This window comes from Sceloporus occidentalis, unplaced genomic scaffold (genome assembly GCF_023333645.1).
Source record: "Sceloporus occidentalis isolate IW3139 unplaced genomic scaffold, rSceOcc1.0.p SCAF_22, whole genome shotgun sequence".
Lineage (NCBI taxonomy): Eukaryota > Metazoa > Chordata > Lepidosauria > Squamata > Phrynosomatidae > Sceloporus > Sceloporus occidentalis.
The window spans coordinates 13,516,029-13,534,670 of record NW_028317002.1 but is presented as its reverse complement, the minus strand read 5'-3'; the positions used below and the strand labels follow the sequence as shown (position 1 = coordinate 13,534,670).

At 38.8% G+C, this 18,642-nt stretch overlaps 1 protein-coding gene across 1 annotated transcript in view; it reads right to left on the bottom strand.

The window, feature by feature from the left end:
- Positions 1 to 8,021: 8,021 nt before the first annotated feature.
- LOC149301087 (regulating synaptic membrane exocytosis protein 3-like) overlaps positions 8,022 to 18,642 on the bottom strand; it is a 34,108-nt gene continuing 23,487 nt past the window's right edge. Inside the window, exons 2-6 of the mRNA XM_089484574.1 lie at positions 16,061 to 16,202; positions 15,392 to 15,504; positions 10,961 to 11,062; positions 9,678 to 9,817; positions 8,022 to 8,234 (exon numbers count right to left, since the gene is read on the bottom strand). Of these exons, the coding sequence (XP_089340700.1) occupies positions 8,022 to 8,234; positions 9,678 to 9,817; positions 10,961 to 11,062; positions 15,392 to 15,504; positions 16,061 to 16,202 (710 nt within the window). The remainder of the gene's footprint in view (positions 8,235 to 9,677; positions 9,818 to 10,960; positions 11,063 to 15,391; positions 15,505 to 16,060; positions 16,203 to 18,642) is intronic.

Here is an 18,642-nt window from a genome sequence, read left to right as displayed (position 1 = left end):
TTTGAGCAGGAAAAAATATCTGATTAACAATTACATGAGCACATGTAAGTCCTACTGATACAGAAGGAGATGTTGGCTCTGCTCTTGCCAGTTTACTATGTACTGGGAGATTCAAAGAGAATGAGACAGAAAATGGGAGGTCTAAAGGAGAGATTATATGCTTTTCATAATTGTTTTAAAGCTTGAAGGAATTTAAGAGACGCTGTAATATTAATAGTACTTCAGATTCCTGTCCTGAAATTCTCGTGTCCTCATCCACCCTTACGAAGACTGCTTGTCTGAGCCAAACTATAAGCAGCAGCTTTGCAATATGGGAGAGATACCGAGATACGTAAGATTATTAAACATCACATTGACCGTTAATATAGAGGAATAATCTTGAAGATAGGGTAACCGTTTTAGACACTGGGTAGGTACATCCCAGCACCTCCTGGTGCAGACTGTATATATGGTGCTTACACATGCACAAAGCACCATTTATAACCATTTTTATCAGAGGTTGGAGGCCAAACTGGGACTGTCCTACTGGATCAGTGACACTTTGCAGCTGTGAATGTGGTGCCTATTGCCGCTGTGTTATAAGGGGGAATCACTTGCACGGTTTGTCAGGGGAAAAAAATTTACCAAGTAACCATTACTGTCATATCCAGACACCCGTGCTGGGGTGTGACGAGGGGCACAGTGTGGTTCGTTTCCAAAGAGCCATAGCGTGGCACTTAGCTACAAGTGAGCCGCAATGGAGGTCTGTGCTGCAATAAAGGATCTCCCCAACTGTTCCATGATCTCCAGTGCCTGCAAAAGCTGGTCAGCTGCACCAGTGCCTGAGAATCATGAATATTGGGTTTTTGGACGCATAAAAAAAAAAAAAAAAACCTGCAATATTTATACTGAAAACTGTAAAGTGCTCATTAAATCTATTAGGTCTCAATGAATCAGAATATACAATGTTCTCCAACATTCTAGGGCATGTACATTCCACATGTTCCTAATTGGCAGTCTCCGCACCTGTTATGTTGTACAGTATACAGGGTCAGCTCAGCCCTTCTCGCCGGAGGAATTGGCAATATTGGCCCATCATAATGAGTAGTGAAGTTAAGGAGTTAAAATCACAGCTTTCTTGCCACTGTGTGTGTGTGTAAATATAATATATCTATATCTAATTTTCCACAGGAAACAATGTATTTTTTTTCAAAGATGGTTTATTAATCTCTGGTTGCCAGAACACATGCGTTACAAGCTCAAGAACATTCCAAGTGTAATCACGTTTTCTTTCCTTTTTCAAAAATTGCCAAGAATACTTTACAAAAAAAGAATCGTGCAATTTTTTTAAATTTTAATAGTCATCAGTCCTGCTGCATGAAAACCACAAAAATACTTGAATTTTACATGAAAGACCACATCTATAAAACAGTACAGGGCACAGGTAGAAAATGCAGGAATGCAGGTTTCCATCTTAATCCTTCGGTTTCTCAACTGTCTGCAATACAAACATTATCTGTAACATACTTGGCCTTTAAATTTAAATATATATATATTAATATAGATTTTTTTTTATTTATTTTTTTTAAACATTTTTTGCCATACACAAAGCTTTTACACATAGAAATGGGTACCAAGCCATGTGGCACCACACCAGAGCATTAAAGCGTTACAGACATTCAACAGTGAGCCAGAATAGGAGGGCACTTCTGTAGATACAAGAGGCAGCCCATTTTTTTTCTTCTTCTCAGAGCCATTTGACCGTTTTTTTTTTCTTTTTTTACATTTTTTTGTGTAGTCAGGGATTGTCGATTTTTTTCGGAGACCTTTTTCTTGCGGATCATTGCATTTTGAAAGTTTCTATATTCTCCTGCTGCTGCTAAGGCGCTGGTCTGTGATGTGTTTTTTAGACCATTTGGAGTCAATTTGGCAGATAACACTACCTGCCTGTGCTTAAGGACTTCTAACGTTATAGCTCTGTGTAAACTGCTGGTGCTAACCTCTGTAAGAAAATAAAACATTTTTCGTACCACAAACCGGGCTATTGGATCAACCCACTATAGGGAATCTGGCAGCAGAGATCAAATTAAAGCTGTATATTATGTTACAAGTGAAGCAAACATCGCAGGCTTTGTAAGGCAGCTGGGTGTGTATTAGTGGGGATGAGTGGGTCAGGGTACGGAAATATCAACACATTACATGCTAGTTTAAAAGTATTTGAATTCTCAAAGGAAAAAAAAACCCTGCTTGGATTACATGTGCCCCCACCATCTGTTCTTGGACTACAGCACCCATCAGCCTTTGCATCCAAAAATGGGAGTAGGAGTCAAACATGGGCAGATCCAAGCCAGGGGTGCAACATACTCACACTCAAAGGAAAACTGACTTGTTTTAGTGGCTCCGACACTATGGACAATAAATTACATTATAGAGTTATTCTATTGGTAACGCAGGGATTAACATTTGGCAAAATGTGAAAAACATAACAGCAAAGAATGAAGTCAAACATGAATGTGAATAACAATATTCACTCCTCAACATGCAACCACTTCAAGGATCACAGTTCAATAGGGAGACTTTTTCTTCACCGTTCGTTTTTTAAACAACGGGCTCTTAAACTATCCAAATTGTGAAATGACCAGGCTATAAAATTAGTGTTTGCTAAATGAAAATGAATAACCCTCATTTATTTTTGTATACTGGTATATATGGTAATCAAATGGCCAATGGTTTACGTAGGAGGGGCCCCCAAGGTTTTAATGCACATTTGATGTCCATATCATTACATTTCATTCAAGACTGTAATACAAGTTCAGAGTGTGTGCACCAGGTAGGTAGATCTCAATAGGATTAGCATTGCCTTTGCATATATAATGATCAAGACTGGCACCGCAGACAGCACCTTAATAACTTGCCATACAGTGTGTCCCCTCTTGGGAGAGTCTCAAATTTTAGCTCATTCATACCATTAAAGAACTAAGAAATCTCCATCAAGTGTAACACTGAGGCCAGACATGGACCTCCTTGTTTACTTGTGGAAAGATGTGTCCTCATTGATGAGGCCTGGGAAGTCTGGTTATTATTATTCTCTTATGCAGAAGAAATTTGCTCTCTATTTCCATTCTAGACTGCTCTGGAAGACACAGTCAGGCTGATCTAGAGATTTTTTGTACCTATAAATGAGCTAAAATGTGAGACTCTTCTGAGCAGGGAGACACCATGGTGCAGGCTATTGAGGTGCTCTCCATTATCGGCTGAGCTTATTATTTTCTCTTTTTACAAATTAAGAATACTTTAGCTCAAATCAAGACAAAAAAGGAAATGTGAACAAACCTGACCAATATAGTTCTATATATATCCTATTAGAACAGGCTAATGTGGTTAACAAAGGGAGAGCTCAAGAGCATTATGAGGCGCTCAGAATGCCTGCCATGTCTTGCAAAATATCCCTTCAGCTTCTCACTTTCCTCACATTTGCTCACCTTTCACTTTTCTTACATGGTGTTTTCTCTAACTCTTGTTCTGTAACTTTCTTTTTTCTCCTCCTTTCCTCTCTAGCTCCCGTTTGCTGACAAAGTGAAATTTAAAAGAAAGAACCCTGGATAAGTTTAGTTTTTTTGCTGAAGACTGTATTTTCCCAAGCACCTGTGAGGAGCGATGGGCATTGTTAACTTTCTGTTCCCTGGATGCAAATTTAATTGCACACAAACCATCGGTTACACAGTCTGCGTGGAGGCCCTAATGAGCATTCAATCAATAGCTATCTGTAACCTCATAGGAGCCCTGCCAAGCCCCTGCTGTGGCATCGAATGGCCCTACAAACCTGCATCTGTAATAGCCTCATTTGTTTTTAGAAGGCCCTACTATAACAGTCTGCAAATACTTTAATATTAGTCATGTCTGGCCAGCTAAAAAAACAGGTATATAAGAGTACAATGCCCCCATCCCCCGCAATGCCACACTACACCAACAACACTTTTTGCCATATACTAACTCCGCTCCGCCATTATCCTAGAATTATATATATAAGGGGCCTCTAAGTGAATGGGACTTAATCATGGTTAATTAGTTATTGAGGTGCCCTTTTGTTGGAAAATGGGTAGTGCATTGTTTATTATTTTGTAGTTTTAAATAAATTTTAGATAGTATACTGATATAATATTTTTGCCATTTAAAGAAAATGTTGCTTTAGTTATTTAGTGTCTTTAAGTAAACTCTTGTGGAACTGACCATCTGGCACACCAGGTAAATTCCCAGTGGACCGTTTGGCTGACAACACCCCATCTGACACTTACCCGATCTGCCACACAGGGCACCCAGCCACCGGTACCTTTGCTCATATCTCATCCAGTTAACACAGTTTAAAGACATGTTTCACTGATTATGTTTGCCTTTAGATATTAAAGATGATAATTTAGCAAGGGGCTTCATCATTTAGCATCTGTTGTGCTTTCATTAGGAAAAGGGGGACTGCAAGTGCAACGCATCAATGCACGGGGCTACCATATATACCAGGTGTCTCCAACAAGCAGAGCTATTGGTACCTTCTGTGAATAGTTGTTCAGGGTCCAGAGCAGACGGCTTCTGGAGGAGGGCAGTGGCAAATGCCTCTATTCTACCGCAACTAACCCTCAAGGAGAAATACAAAAAACATTTCTAATGCATTTAAGCAGTAGTTCTCAAAATTGTTCATTAATCATAAATACCTTCAACTTAATGAAAGGTTGGGGACTTATCGTACACACCATGAAACACGTTTTTCTTTGTGAATGTCATGTCAGATGTATGTATATGCATATGCACCACATAACAAGGGATAACTCGCATTAGCATAACACAGACTAAATGGTGAAGCCCCAACCTATGGTTTCTTTGTGTATATATATATATATTAGACTGAGGAATTGTTATTGTGAGAGTTTAAATGTCTTAATACATGTTTTGCATTGCGTATCTGTAAAAGCTGGTGACAAAGCAGATATGTTAACAGGTCCAGTGAGCGAGGCTTGCAGCTTCTAATAATAAAGCCTTAAATTAAACAGAGCATCGTGTTCTGCGGTGAAGAGAAACCTTGATACTGTGTCAGCTCTATAATTCTCGCGAGGCATCTAATCTCTTGTAACAGATCTGTGGATAATTACGAGATAGGAAATAATAGCTTTACTTGGTATAGCTTCATTTCCCTAGAATTGCCTATGATTAAAGAAATATCCAAATTTCCAAAAAGACACTATACTTCTTCTTGCAACACTAGCACTGACTCTTATGCATCACTATCTCAATCAATCAGTAGATACATCTGTACAAAATAATGTGCAGATCCCTAATCTATTCAAGACACTCACATAAAGAGATGCTGTTATAGCTGATGCAGAATAATGACCATGATAGCATCTGGGAGGAAACTATAGGGTCCGGTAAACCACATTTTAAAAATGTGCAATTCTGCACTCTCTGTGAAACATAGAAAGTGCCGGCAGATAAGAACCATCCAGTCTGCCCACCCTCTGAATACTTTCTTTAGTCCCTGGCTTCATCTATCCAGCTTAGCCTTATACCTATCCAACGTTTTCTTAATCTCCTTCACTGTATTAAACTACTTGATGTAGAAATGGGTTTCACTATAAATTAATCCCAACTACACTGATCTATATTAATCAGGAGTGTAACTAGCAAACGGGAAGCCAACCACATGAAATAAGGCCTTCCATATGCAACATTTGGTATACATGTTTAAAGAAACCTATTTAGAAGTCACTACAGGAGGCCCACAGATGTAGGATGCACCCAAGACATATTGGCTATGGCCATTAGATAAGACTCGTACTATTTACCAATTTTAGATTTGGATTGTTAACCCACATTTGCATGTGTCTCTTGTTTCATGAAAGATTTATGTCCCCTTAAAGGATGGCTTCTATGTCCCCCTCATGATGGCTTCAGTCTAACTTGTATATGTCTAAAGATTCCGCAGTACCCACCAAAGAAACTTCATGTTTCAAGACCCTGGTTCGCCTTAAAGGGTACACCTCTAATTTTATGACAGATATCAATATTTTCAAAATATGGACTGACTTGTGAGAGGAAAAAATATCAGCATGGAAATCTTTGGTACCAGATACCATATCAAGACGAATTCGTCCAATTACATATACAACATTACAATGTATGGAATAACGTGATAACCATTTTCCACAACATTTATATAGGCAATTTGTAAGAATTTTGGACCTGAAGAAATACAGTAGAATTGTTAAAAGTGCATTATGTTTTTGATGTGTTTTATGATCAATTTGACTATCACACTCTTCTACTTTGGTGTTCAAGTGATTCTGGGCATAAAGCCACAATTCACTCTTTAAGAGTGCTGTGAAATTTTCAGATATGTAATAATGCTGTTCAACGATTGCTCACTGCAAAAAGTTGTTGTTAACTCGATCTTCGGGGAAGTGTGCATGTCATTTTGTTGCTGTTGTTGGGTTAGTCTTCACCAATCCCTTGTATCGCATTAGGAAGGAATGGTGGGCTCCCTCTGTATAGTGGTGTTCACCGTCATAGAAGCAGTTGTGGGGATCACAAGAAATCTAGAACAGATGCAGAAGACGAGCCATTTCTCTGCATAGGAGGAGAATGTTAATCTCACTCTGGTAGCTTTAATCTCTGGTCCTTTTGATCAAATGCAGTTGTCAAAGCCCTGAGTTGTTACCATGATTAAGTCTGTCTAAATACAGCGTCCTGTATGTGATCATGTGCTACATATGTGCTCTAGAACTCAGTCTGGAATGCAAGATTCCGGCTTTCCTCCTTCACAGCTAGCCCAGCCATTGGAAGCGGTTTGTAATGTCGCAGGCGAATGGTTAATGCAAACGGTTGTATGAATATTCATTCACAGGCAGACGCTGCTGCATTGAGTGATTTGATTTTTTCTTTTTCTCAGGAAGGACTGTAATTTGTTGCCAAGCCTCTGGCACTGGACTGGCGAACCTGGTTTTGCACATAAATCTACCTTCACCCCTACCAGTTTTCTTCATTTTACTTCCATAGAAAAGCTTGTTTATTCAGTCTCGTTGTTCTCTCTGGTAGGGCAGTGTGAAATGCACACACACACAGACACACAAATACATTGCAATTTCTTCTGGCACTGAAGTGTTTAAATGCACTTAAAAGAAACCGGTGAGGATTGGATGCATTCTGTAAATACGCAGAGAGCTACATGCGGTTATACGAATATATATTTGAAAACGTGATTGCTTATCTGTGCGTGGAAAAAAAAAGTGCAGGTAAGAAGGTAAACAATTCCTTTCTTCAATAGTTTTTTTATGGAATGCTACATTCCATTTCAAACAAAAATTTTGAACAAAAAAGCAATATTCCTGAAAAAAATAGCATTCTGTAATATATGTAAATGCATACATACACATGTGCTTGTGTATACGTGTATGCATATATACATATATATGTATATATCTATATATGTATGTATATATATATATATATTTATATATATATTTATGTATGTATGTATAGGTTTACGTGAGACACAGTATCACAGTTGCCACCTTGGCAAACTCCAGTTCTATAGCTCTACAGGGTCTATGCAGATTTGAGAGAAGAGGTTACTATATAAGGGCAAAATAAGGACATTAATTTCAGTGGCAAAGGGAGCAGCAAGGCACCCACAGTAGAAGGGGTTTATTAGAATTCCAGGAATTTACCATGCAAATTATGATCTGTGTGCTATTGGTATAATATATGTGCTTTCCATTTAACGAATGACCATTGTCTTAAGAGAATTAGAACTGGAGAAATGTGTAGGTCTTACATTCCAGCAGGGGAATGATTGCCAAATAGGCTAGTCTGCTTAATATATCCTGGTTTGGCTTATATGGAACATAGTCCATCTTTAATTTCCCAATAACAGTCTCTAAATTGTTAGGTTTTGATTTTTCCTTTTTTTTCCCACTAGCATTAAAATGGCAGCCTTGCATCTAATGCCATAGGGGCATAGGGGAGAATGGAATTAAGGTATATTCTACCACTTGTTAAGTACAGGATGGGCTTGTGGAACTCTCCAAAGAGGACTGAGAGAGTCGGCGGGTGAGAGGAGCAATGCTGGAGTCTGCCAGTGAAGAAGTGGGAAATAGTTTGTACCAGCCTGTAACACTGGAACTCAGATCTAGCTCTTCCAATAGGATCTGTGCCATCCCCATGAAGCATTTGTGGTCCATTCGGCCATAGTCTCCCCAAACAATTACCTGCAAAGGGAAGACATATGATCATTTAACTGACTTTCTATTGTGTTTAAAATACTAAACAATTAAAAAGCTGAACTATGATGCTGGAGGTGTTCTTGCAAGTTATCAGATCTTGCAGGGAGGTCACTTTCCCCCTGGTAATATGCATATACAAAGGGTTGATTGGCATGAACACCTTAGAAATAATAAACCTTCAGCATTTTGTACCCTTCAAGAGCAAAGGCTCTCACAGACCATTTACCAATATGCTCTTCCAAGGATTGGTCAAATCCCTTACTTGTAGTACCTTCTGGGGATCATTTACCTATGATTTACTAGTGAGCCCTCTCTAGATTCCCCCGGCATCTCTCCTTTTCACATCAATGAAACAGTAGAGCCACAGTGAAACCTCTGCTCTAGTACAGAGATAGGGAATGTGTCCATACAAGGACACCAGTGTCTGTGACAAGGTTTGTGAAGGTCCATAGAACATTATTGTCCTCCACAGACCACAGTGACCCACCCTGATCAATGTTGGTGCCGACCCCTGCTCTAGAATACCTGTGTAGACAGCAGTAGTAATCCTTCATACCACTGGGGTAATTAAAGGGGTCACATGTATAGATGTGTAATTGTGTGTGCCAGCACGGATGTGTAATTGTCTGTGTATCAGCATATATGTGTAATTGTGTGTGCCAGCATGGATGTGTAATTGTCCGTGTATCAGCATATATGTGTAATTGTGTGTGCCAGCATGGATGTGTAATTGTCCGTGTATCAGCATATATGTGTAATTGTGTGTGCCAGCATGGATGTGTAATTGTCCTTGTATCAACATATATGTGTAATTGTGTGTGTCAGCATGGATGTGTAATTGTGTGTGAGTGAGCTCGGATGTGTAATTGTGTGTGTGAGCAGATATGTATAATTGTGTGTGAGCATGTATGTGTAGGTGTTTGTGTGTGAGAATGTAAGTGTAGGTGTTTTGTGTGTGAGCATGTATGTGTAAGTGGGTCAAGTGGAGCATGTGTTAGAATGAATGTGTACGTGTGTGTTAGTGAGTATGAGTAAGTGTATAATTTGTGTAACTGTGTTTACATATGTGTGCCAGAGAGTATGCTGGAAGGGGAGCAAGGGGCAAAGAAGCTGTGAAGTTGGGGGCCCCGGGGCAATTTTTTGCTTCATAAAGGATGTTGTTAAGTAACCTGCAGTATATTGGTTGGTCCTTAAGCGTAGTCCTGTCAACATACCTAGAAGATATTTATATGGATGTTTAGGCTTTCCTCTGCATAGCTAAATGATATCGTGTGTATGACTTCCTAAAGGAGCACAACTCTTTGCCAACAGGATATCATTTGGGGTCATTCCCATTTGAAGCATGTGCTTGAAGCTGAAATACAGGAATGGTGCCGCCCCACTAGCAGGATTGCTGAAAATTCTCTCTTTTGTTGCATGATATCTCACCTGTAAGACCTTCCCCTGAGGCCCTTCATCAAACAGAAGAGCTTGCTGGTAAACTGGATCCCATGTTTTCTTTGCACACCTGGTCTTCTTCTTGGACAGGCACATTCCATTTTCTATCAGGTAGACCTTAATGTATGGGGCTGAAGTTAAATGGTATGGGAATGTGAATAGTAGATGAGAAGACACAGGAAAAAGTCAGAAGTGGGTTAAGGATGCAAAGGAGGGACACAGTTTAAACAAAGAAGCCAATAAAGAGGGCAACAAAATCAGTGAATGGTGATTTAACCAGCATTGTACTTGTATGTAGCTTGTATGTACACATGTATTACTGTACCGTATATATATTTGGGGAACAACTATACAACTACAGTGATGTACATTTGGATTCTTTATTGTGATGCCTTGGCTTTGTAACATGTAACACTGTTATTATCTTATCTGTATTGTATACCTAGCATCACCTTGTCAAACATTGTATTGTTTTCTATAACAGTGCTTAATAAACAGGATTGAGTCAGTATACCAGCACAATAAAACTGTGGACACTGGTGAAGTTTCTGGGTTATCATCAGGAACCGCAAAAAAGCATTCATCAGTCATAATAGTGATTGGTACACTGGGTATTGTCAGAAAATGGAAACATAACATAATTAGTAAATAAATAATAATAAACTCATACTCGAAGGCTAATAAGCCATATTGACAATATTTCAGACAGGGGAGGTATGGGTAAACAACGTTCATCTCAAAAAAGGTTAATGTGTGTTTTAAACCACATCCACCCCACAGAAATTTGGATGGGGAAGGCTCAGTTGTGCCCCATAACTACTCAAAATGTTCATCTTTATTTTAACCCCTTGGCATTGGATGGGATATCATGGGTGAACTTTATACCTCCATATAGGGTTTTATTTTAACCCCTAGAAGGGTAAGGGACACATGGATAGACTACATGCGAATAAAGGGCAAATTATATATATATAAATATATATATATATATATATATGTGTGTGTGTGTGTGAAATTTAGCATTCATTAATACACAAACAACTTGTTTATTAATAAATATGTGAGCTAATCTTTATAAGTGTAATGACGCTAAAATTGCATCAGTGACAATGCAACTGTACTCATTTATTTCCCTATTAACTTTCACATAATAGACTGGTATGGGAGATGTACCCATAATTTAAGGAAGAAGAAATGGACCAAAATGAATAACAAAACAAGACAGCCTGTCCAAAGATCCGTGTACCTTTGGCCATGCTCTGACTTTCATATACCTGGAATTGCTTTGGAGCCTGGTTTTGGGGTCAGTCCTCGTGCCTGGATCACCTCCACCTCCAGCTGGCCATTTCTGTCTACCATCCTGATATTGATATCCCCTAGAAGAAAAATGTAAAAAAGGCATTTTGCCCCAAGAGCTAAAACATAAGGTATGGCACCAGATTATGAGAACTAATCTTTCTGGTATAATCCGCTCAGACACATTAGCACTTGGATACAGATATAGGACTAACCAGGATTAACGCAACTACATGTACCCGTCTACCGTTGAAAGTCATCAACCCAGTGTCAGGGAAATGGAGAAAGAGAATTTGATCATTTAACCAGTTTTACACGCATTATTATGAAAGTGCTTGATATCCTTTTTTCTCCTTATCATTAATTCAAATTTTAAAAGCTGTTGTGATGCTCTGTATGTAATGTACCATAATATATAAAGTCTGCAACTGGACACAGCAACCTGCCTAACGTGTATCCATCAGTTGAAGGTGTAATTGGGAGAAACCTTCCAGCCTGGTGATTTGCAAAGTGTTCCCTTTTACAAGAATACCAATATTCCCTCTAGGATATGTAAGGTGCTCTGAACAAATAACTCTTAATGAGAGTGGTACATTGCATTCTAATGGAAAGGATCTCATACTTCTAAGCGGGAGTGCAAAATTTTAAGGTAATTAGAAAGAGGAACTGGTCCCAAAGGAAAGGAGAAATTGGAAAGAGGAAGATTACTACAAAAAAAATTAACTCCCTGAGGGTATGCCGTACAGGCTTAAGGAGAAAAACCTCACATGATTTCAGCTTAGTTTAGATGTTTTTGTGGCGATTCCAGAATATTTAACTCATAATCAAGACGTGCTTTGCATCCATCATATCCATTCATATTTCCCTGTATGTGTAATAAATATCTATTTTGGGGACATTGTTTCTCTTTTGGCCAAATCTTGGTATTTAGCTTTTGAAATGCTCATTCATTTGTTCTGATCCCCTCCCCCTCTGGCCTATTACAGCTATAACTCTGCCCCTTGATGTACAGCAAGATCATAAGTATGAACACTAAAATCTTTAAGATCTCTGGCTCAGTTTTTTTGTCAATGGCCCTGCTGCATCAACAGAGATGATTAAGTGGCCACAGCCAGGTTGTGGTGGCCAACTATTCAGCCACGGCTTCAAGGCTGCACATAGATGCAGGTACCCGCCTTGGTTCACAAAATTTAATACACACATACATACATACTCAACTTGGGGTACAGAAGTGAAGAAACGACACTGCACTCACTAAAATTACTAATCATCTCCTCACAGCTAAAATAAAGGCCACTTCTAACTACTTATTCTCTTGGACCTCTCTGCAGCCTTTGACACAGTTGAACACCCCCTCCTCCTACAAACCCTACTTGCTCTTGGCATGCGTGACACAGCTTTTCCTGGCTCTAATCCTATCCCTCTGACTGTACTTTTAGAGTCTCAATCACTGAAACCTGCTCCTCGCTCCTTTCGTTATCTGTTGGTGTTCCTCTGGACTCAGTTCTTACTATTTTCCATCTACACCTTTTCCCTCGGGCTACTGATATCTTCCTTTGGCTTTTTATACCCCCTATATGCAGAGGATACCCTGATCTATATCTCCTCTTTCGACTTTTCGCCCTCTCTTCTAACTCGCCTCACCGACTGGTTTAGGAATTGCATCATGGATAGCGTCCCATGACTGAGCTCATAGTTATCACGCCATCCAATCTGTCCACAATTCCGGACATATGTCTTTGTTTTGACAACTCCACTATCAAACTGAAAGACGAAAGTTTTCTGCCTTGGTGTCACACTCATCTCTGCTCTCTCCTTCATCAACGACAGTTTTGCCTTTTGCTCCACATTACATGGAGAAGCCAGGCCAGGGTCAGCTTTAATTACCATGTTGAAGAAAGATAGACTTAACTAAAAGGTGAACATTTTTATATGGAGACACATTTTCAAATTGGCCAGCTTCACAAAATAATTTTTCATGTCTTGGTACTAGAAGTATTCAAAGTGTCCATTAAGATCACCATTTTTAAGTATGTCTGTTTGTATATTATATTTGTATTTAATATATGCATATATTACATAGGTATACATAGCAATTGCTGGTGTCACCATATAGGGCATATGACTGGCTTCCTGGGTCTCCTTGGTGCTCAAAGGGTTAAAATTCTACCGCAGGAAGAAAAATGAGCAGAATAGATAGGCCATTTGTCTCTCACTTTCTGTCATATTCTCCTCTTTCCACATGATGGTCGTATGTCTTATTTATCTTTATTTTATCAAGTATCCATTTGGATGGCATTAGTGAAGGACTTGCTAAAGGTCATTCGTCATTTTTTGTGTCCTAGATGAAGGATTTACCAGGACTGGACTAGGAGCGAAATTTTGCCCTGGTACTTAAACACTAGTGCCTAATAAATCATAGGAATGAAGCTGCCTATCGTTCAACTTACTATATACTTCCTTGAAAGGTCTATATATTATATTTCTTACTGCTGGAGAAATCTTTGTGATCTGTCCATATACAGTGGTGTGGAAATGTATTTGCCCCTTCCAGATTTCTTCTTTTGACACATTTAAGTTTCAGATCATCCAAGTCATTTTAATATAAGAGAAAGACAAGGTGAGTAAATGCAGCTTTTAAATGATGATTTCATTTACTGAACGTAAAGAGTTCATGAAAATCTATATAACTGTGTGAAAAAGTAATTGTGCCCCTCAACCTAATAACCCTTGGCGGCAGCAACTGTAATCTAATGTTTGGAATAACTGGCAATGAGTCTTTAATGTCGCTGTGGAGGAATTTTGGCCCACTCTACTTGGCAGAATTGGTTTAACTCTTGGAGGGTTTGGAAGCATGAACCACCTTTTTAAGGTCATGCCACAGCATCTCAATCAGATTTAAGTCAGGATTTTGAGTAGGCCACCCAAAAACCTTCATTTTGTTTCTTTTGAGCCATTCAGAGGTGGTCTTGATTCTGTGCTTTAGATCATTTGCCTGCTGAATAACCCAACTGGGCTAGAGCTTTAGGTCACAAACTTTTGGCCTGACATTGTCCTTCAGAATTCTCTGGTAGAGAGCAGAATTCATAGTTTCATCAATTGCAAGTCACCCAGTTCCTAAAGTAGCAAAGCAGGTCCAGACCTTCACAATACCACCACCTTGTTTGACAGTTGGTATGATCTTATTATGGAATGATGTGTTCCATGTCTTCCAAAAAGTAAATTTTTTGACTCATCAGTCCACAGACTATTATACTAAAAGGCTTGGGGTCATCAAGATGTGAGACAAGCCTGTGTGTCCTTTTAGGTCAGCAGTGATTTTCACCTTGCAACTTTTGCCATTTTGCTCTTTCTCCTTCTGATATCATGAACACTGACCTTAACTGAAGCAAGAGAAGCCTGCAGTTCTTGATATGCTAGCCTGGGTTCCTTTGGGACCTCCTGGATGAGCCGTTGATGCTCTTTGCAGATAATGGCTCTCACCATGGTTCATTGGAGTCTCGGAGCCTTGGAAATAACGTTGTATCCTTTTCCTGATTGATAGATGTCAATACTTTTGCTTCTCATCTGTTTTTGAATTTCTTTAGATCATGGTAGCATGTGCTGCTTTCTGAGACCATTGAGCCTACTTCACTTTGCAATACAGGTTCTATATATTTGATGTTTAGATTTAACAGAACTGGCGGTAATCATGCCTGGATGTGTTCAATGAAATTGAACCCAATCATCAATTAAAATGTTTAAGTGGTTGATTTAGTAACTATAAATAATAGATACTAATAATAATAATAATAATAAAGAAGCAATTACTTATTTAGGGTCAGGTAGGATTGGATAGCTATTTCCTTCTATACATACAATTATTATTTAAAAACATAACATTTGGTGTTATCTTTGTCTAACATTTAGTTTGATGTCCTGGAAAATTCAAGTGTGACAATTTAGCAAAAGTAGAAGAAATTGGCAAGGGGCAAATACTTTTTCACAGCACTGTATATGTTTTCCTTTGATTTACACAGGGCATATTACTGGTTTCAGATTCAGTTACTTTAGAAATAGTAGGCAACCACTCATTACCAGAAGAGGTCAGTGTTGTAAAGCAAAGTGGAGTAAGGGCAGCAATAGCACGCTATCCTTTAGCCACATATAAGATCAGTTGTGTTTGCAAGAATAGGATAAAAAAAAAAGATTCTGTACATTGCATACACATTTTAGGGACAGGGGTTGTACCATGCATCTCTATCGAGATTAAAACAGTTAAAATTTGTATAGTGAAAGGAACTGTCAAACTCATTATTCTGTGTACTAATTCAACAACCAATATACAATTTACATGTGTAAATCGGAATCGATCCCTAGAAACGAAATAGCACACAGGCATAAAATATTTTCTCTGGGCATTTACTTACCCATAGGGGGTGTAGCCAACGTCTGTCTCCCCACAATCTGCGCTGGTCCCAGTCCATCCAAGAAATTGCTGAACTGGCTTTCTGCTCCAAGCCGGGTTGTGGGAAAGATAAAACTGTAAGAGAATTGAATTGGAGTGATAAAACCTTTGTTTATGAAGGTGAGTGAGCAAATGGTTTTGAATGTGTATAATTTAGAGGGGAAGAGTTAGATGAATAAATGAAAGAATATAATAGTAACCTTGGGGCAAAATGATTGTAGAGGGGACTGTATTAGGATAAGGTCAGAGGTCTCATGCAAACAATATTATGTGATGGATATTAGGGGATGTCTGTAAACGGATGGAATGTCTTTGAGAGTTTCACTCAGAATATATAAATGGTAATTTCAAATTATTATGTGAGATGTTAGGGGAGAGCTACAAGGACAACTATGAAATAACCTAGAAACAAAAAAACTATGGGAAGACTTAGTCATTAAGGCCAAGTAAGTGTTTGAGAAATCTAGGAGAATCTAGGGAGCCAATAGGACTGAAGAGGTTGTGTGTGGGCTATGCTATCTTAAACATCTTATTTAAAGATAGCTGTGTTAGGGGTGTGGAAGCATTGGTTACATGGATTGGGGGTGGCACAAGCAAGTCATTATTGAGTATAAGTGACTTGGCAACCTACGTGCCATCAGAGCTGTTGCTGTTTGTGCTGCCATCTGTGGATTCCCGACTCCCCTGTCTGGTCACACGATTCCGCATCTCCACTGCAATACCTGTCTCTGTGCTGCGCCGAATATTACTGCGGAGCTTCTTGGTGGTTCCATCTAAGAATATCAACAACATATGATATGAGTTATAAGCACTTTAGCTGGGCTAGGGGATACTGTACATCGTTACTGCGTACCAGTCGAAAGGTCGTACTGGAACCATCTAACACACAACTTACAATATGTCGCTGCACAACTTCAACAGAGTGAAACAAGGACTGGCCAAAACATACTGAAATGCATAACAAAGGGTGTTATCTTAGGATGAGTCATGAGCTCTCACGTCTGGATAAATGCTCGAAAACCACTGTAAATAAAACTACAAGTGTCATGCAGCTGAACATAATGCTGTTACCATAAACTGCCAACTTGAAGATACATCAGTGTAAGAGTATTATATAACTGCTTTCTTCTGGTTTGGGGTCACCTTCAATCCAGATGGGGTCTCCTTTCTATGATAGTTAATAATTATATTTTGTGTTGGCTAAAACAACAGTTGCTAATCGATTACAGTAAGTGTAAAATTGTAGAAATGCATGTTAGTAATGGTTGGTTAGGACCACAATATCGCCTTCTTCTAAAAATAGACAATCAAACCCTGAAGTTGTTGTCTAAATATGGACAGTAATTATAGAATAGATAACATTGGTTTAACTGTTTGGTGGTTAAAATGCAATTACTTATTACATCTGAAGGCAAAGGACAGGAAAAGAAGGTCACCAAAATAATTTTCATTTAAATGCACCTTGATTATGCCAGTATAACAATAATATAATAATTTAAGTTGAAAAAGTAGTTCCAAAGAACTGGGGTGCATCTTGGCCTGTATCTTAAAATAGGCCTAAAATATCACATGAATGAATAAAAGAAGTATCTCTGAATTTCAGCAGCCCTACATAATTCACAAGAAAATCTTTTTACATTTATACTATCCATAAAGAGGGGATATTTAGATTTATTAATGGATATTTTACTTTGATTTTCACAGATCCCAAGATATTTACTTTGTTAAACTTTGTACAGTTGAGCAATGGAGTCATGGTGGTATCACCAACATACAGTGCGTCGAGTCATCATATATCACAAGGTGATACAGGTTATCCTACAGCCAGAATAGGCAGTGAGACCCGGTATCTGTTGCATTTAAAAGTCCAGTTACCCAACTAGAATAATAGCTGAGGAGATAAGAGACGTACCTTTGTTGATGTTGCAGGTAATACACAGTGAGGTTATGTTGTGTATTATTATTTTGTTGTGTACTTTAACAATGTACCACTATGTTTTGGAATGGCAGGGACTCCATCAGATTTTCATTTAAGTCTATATACATATATGGTCTCAAATTAACATATTTATTATTATTATTATATTTTTATTTTATTTTTTGAATAATTTAATCGTTTCCAATTTTCTATTTTAACACATGCTTACTTTTACCATTACAGGTAAGCAGATTAAAAATAAAGGCTTTTTTACACGTGGTTTATTTCCTGAAATGAAGGATCGTTTGTAGAGTTTCCTGTACTTTTATTTAATGGCACGTTGTTTCTTTAATTATCGTGTTTGTGGTTGCCCACTGCTGAATCAATTCTCTGTAATTAGGTCCCTGCTAACCTTGTATGCTTTTATCCCTGTTCACAGGCCCCTCTCTGCCCGCTCTGAATATTGTGAGTGCATTAGCATCATGGTTGCTATGGCAACCTGCCATACTATTGGGATCAAGCATTATTTTAAGCGATAGGCGCCTCAGTGCGCAGTATTTTCAGTTCCCGTGTGATGGTTCCTGATGTGAAAGCTAGAAAGGTTGCTTATATATATATTATTTGCACATTCCATGAAAGAGATGTGTGTTCTCGCATAGCACTTTTGGCAGGAAGGGTCAGAGCCTAACTGTGTTGTGTATTGAAGGGGGTGCACTGAGAAAGGGGTTTGCACATCAGAAACGTCCATAGGACCCATTTGTCTGCCGTGTAATATATTAAACGTGTGGTTTTTCATTTTTGCATAAATCCCTGAGAGCTGTGGTTTTTCTGTTTGCTGCTCTATTTTTTGTATTATTTCTTCAATCCTGACCAGTTTCCCAGTCCCTGCTGATGAAAAACATCTGCCACCACCATAAGTCACTGTGGGGATGGTGTTCTCAAGGTGGTGAGAGTTTCTGGGTTTGCGCCAGACAGGGTTTTCCTTGATGGCAAAAAAGCTCAATTTTAGTCTCACCTTCTTCCATATGTTTGGGGAGTCTTCTATATGCTTTTTGGTAAACAGCAAACATGTTTGCTTATTTTTTTCTTTAAGCAATGGCTTTTCTCTGGCCACTCTTCCATAAAGCCCAGCTCTGTGGAGTGTACGGCTTAAGATGGCCCTATGGACAGATAGTTCAATCTACGCTGCAGAGCTTTGCAGCTCCTTTAAAGTTATCTTTGGTCTCTTTGTTTCCTCTCTGATAAATGCCCTCCTTGCCTGGTCCGTGAGGTTTGGTGGGCGGCGCTCTCTTGGC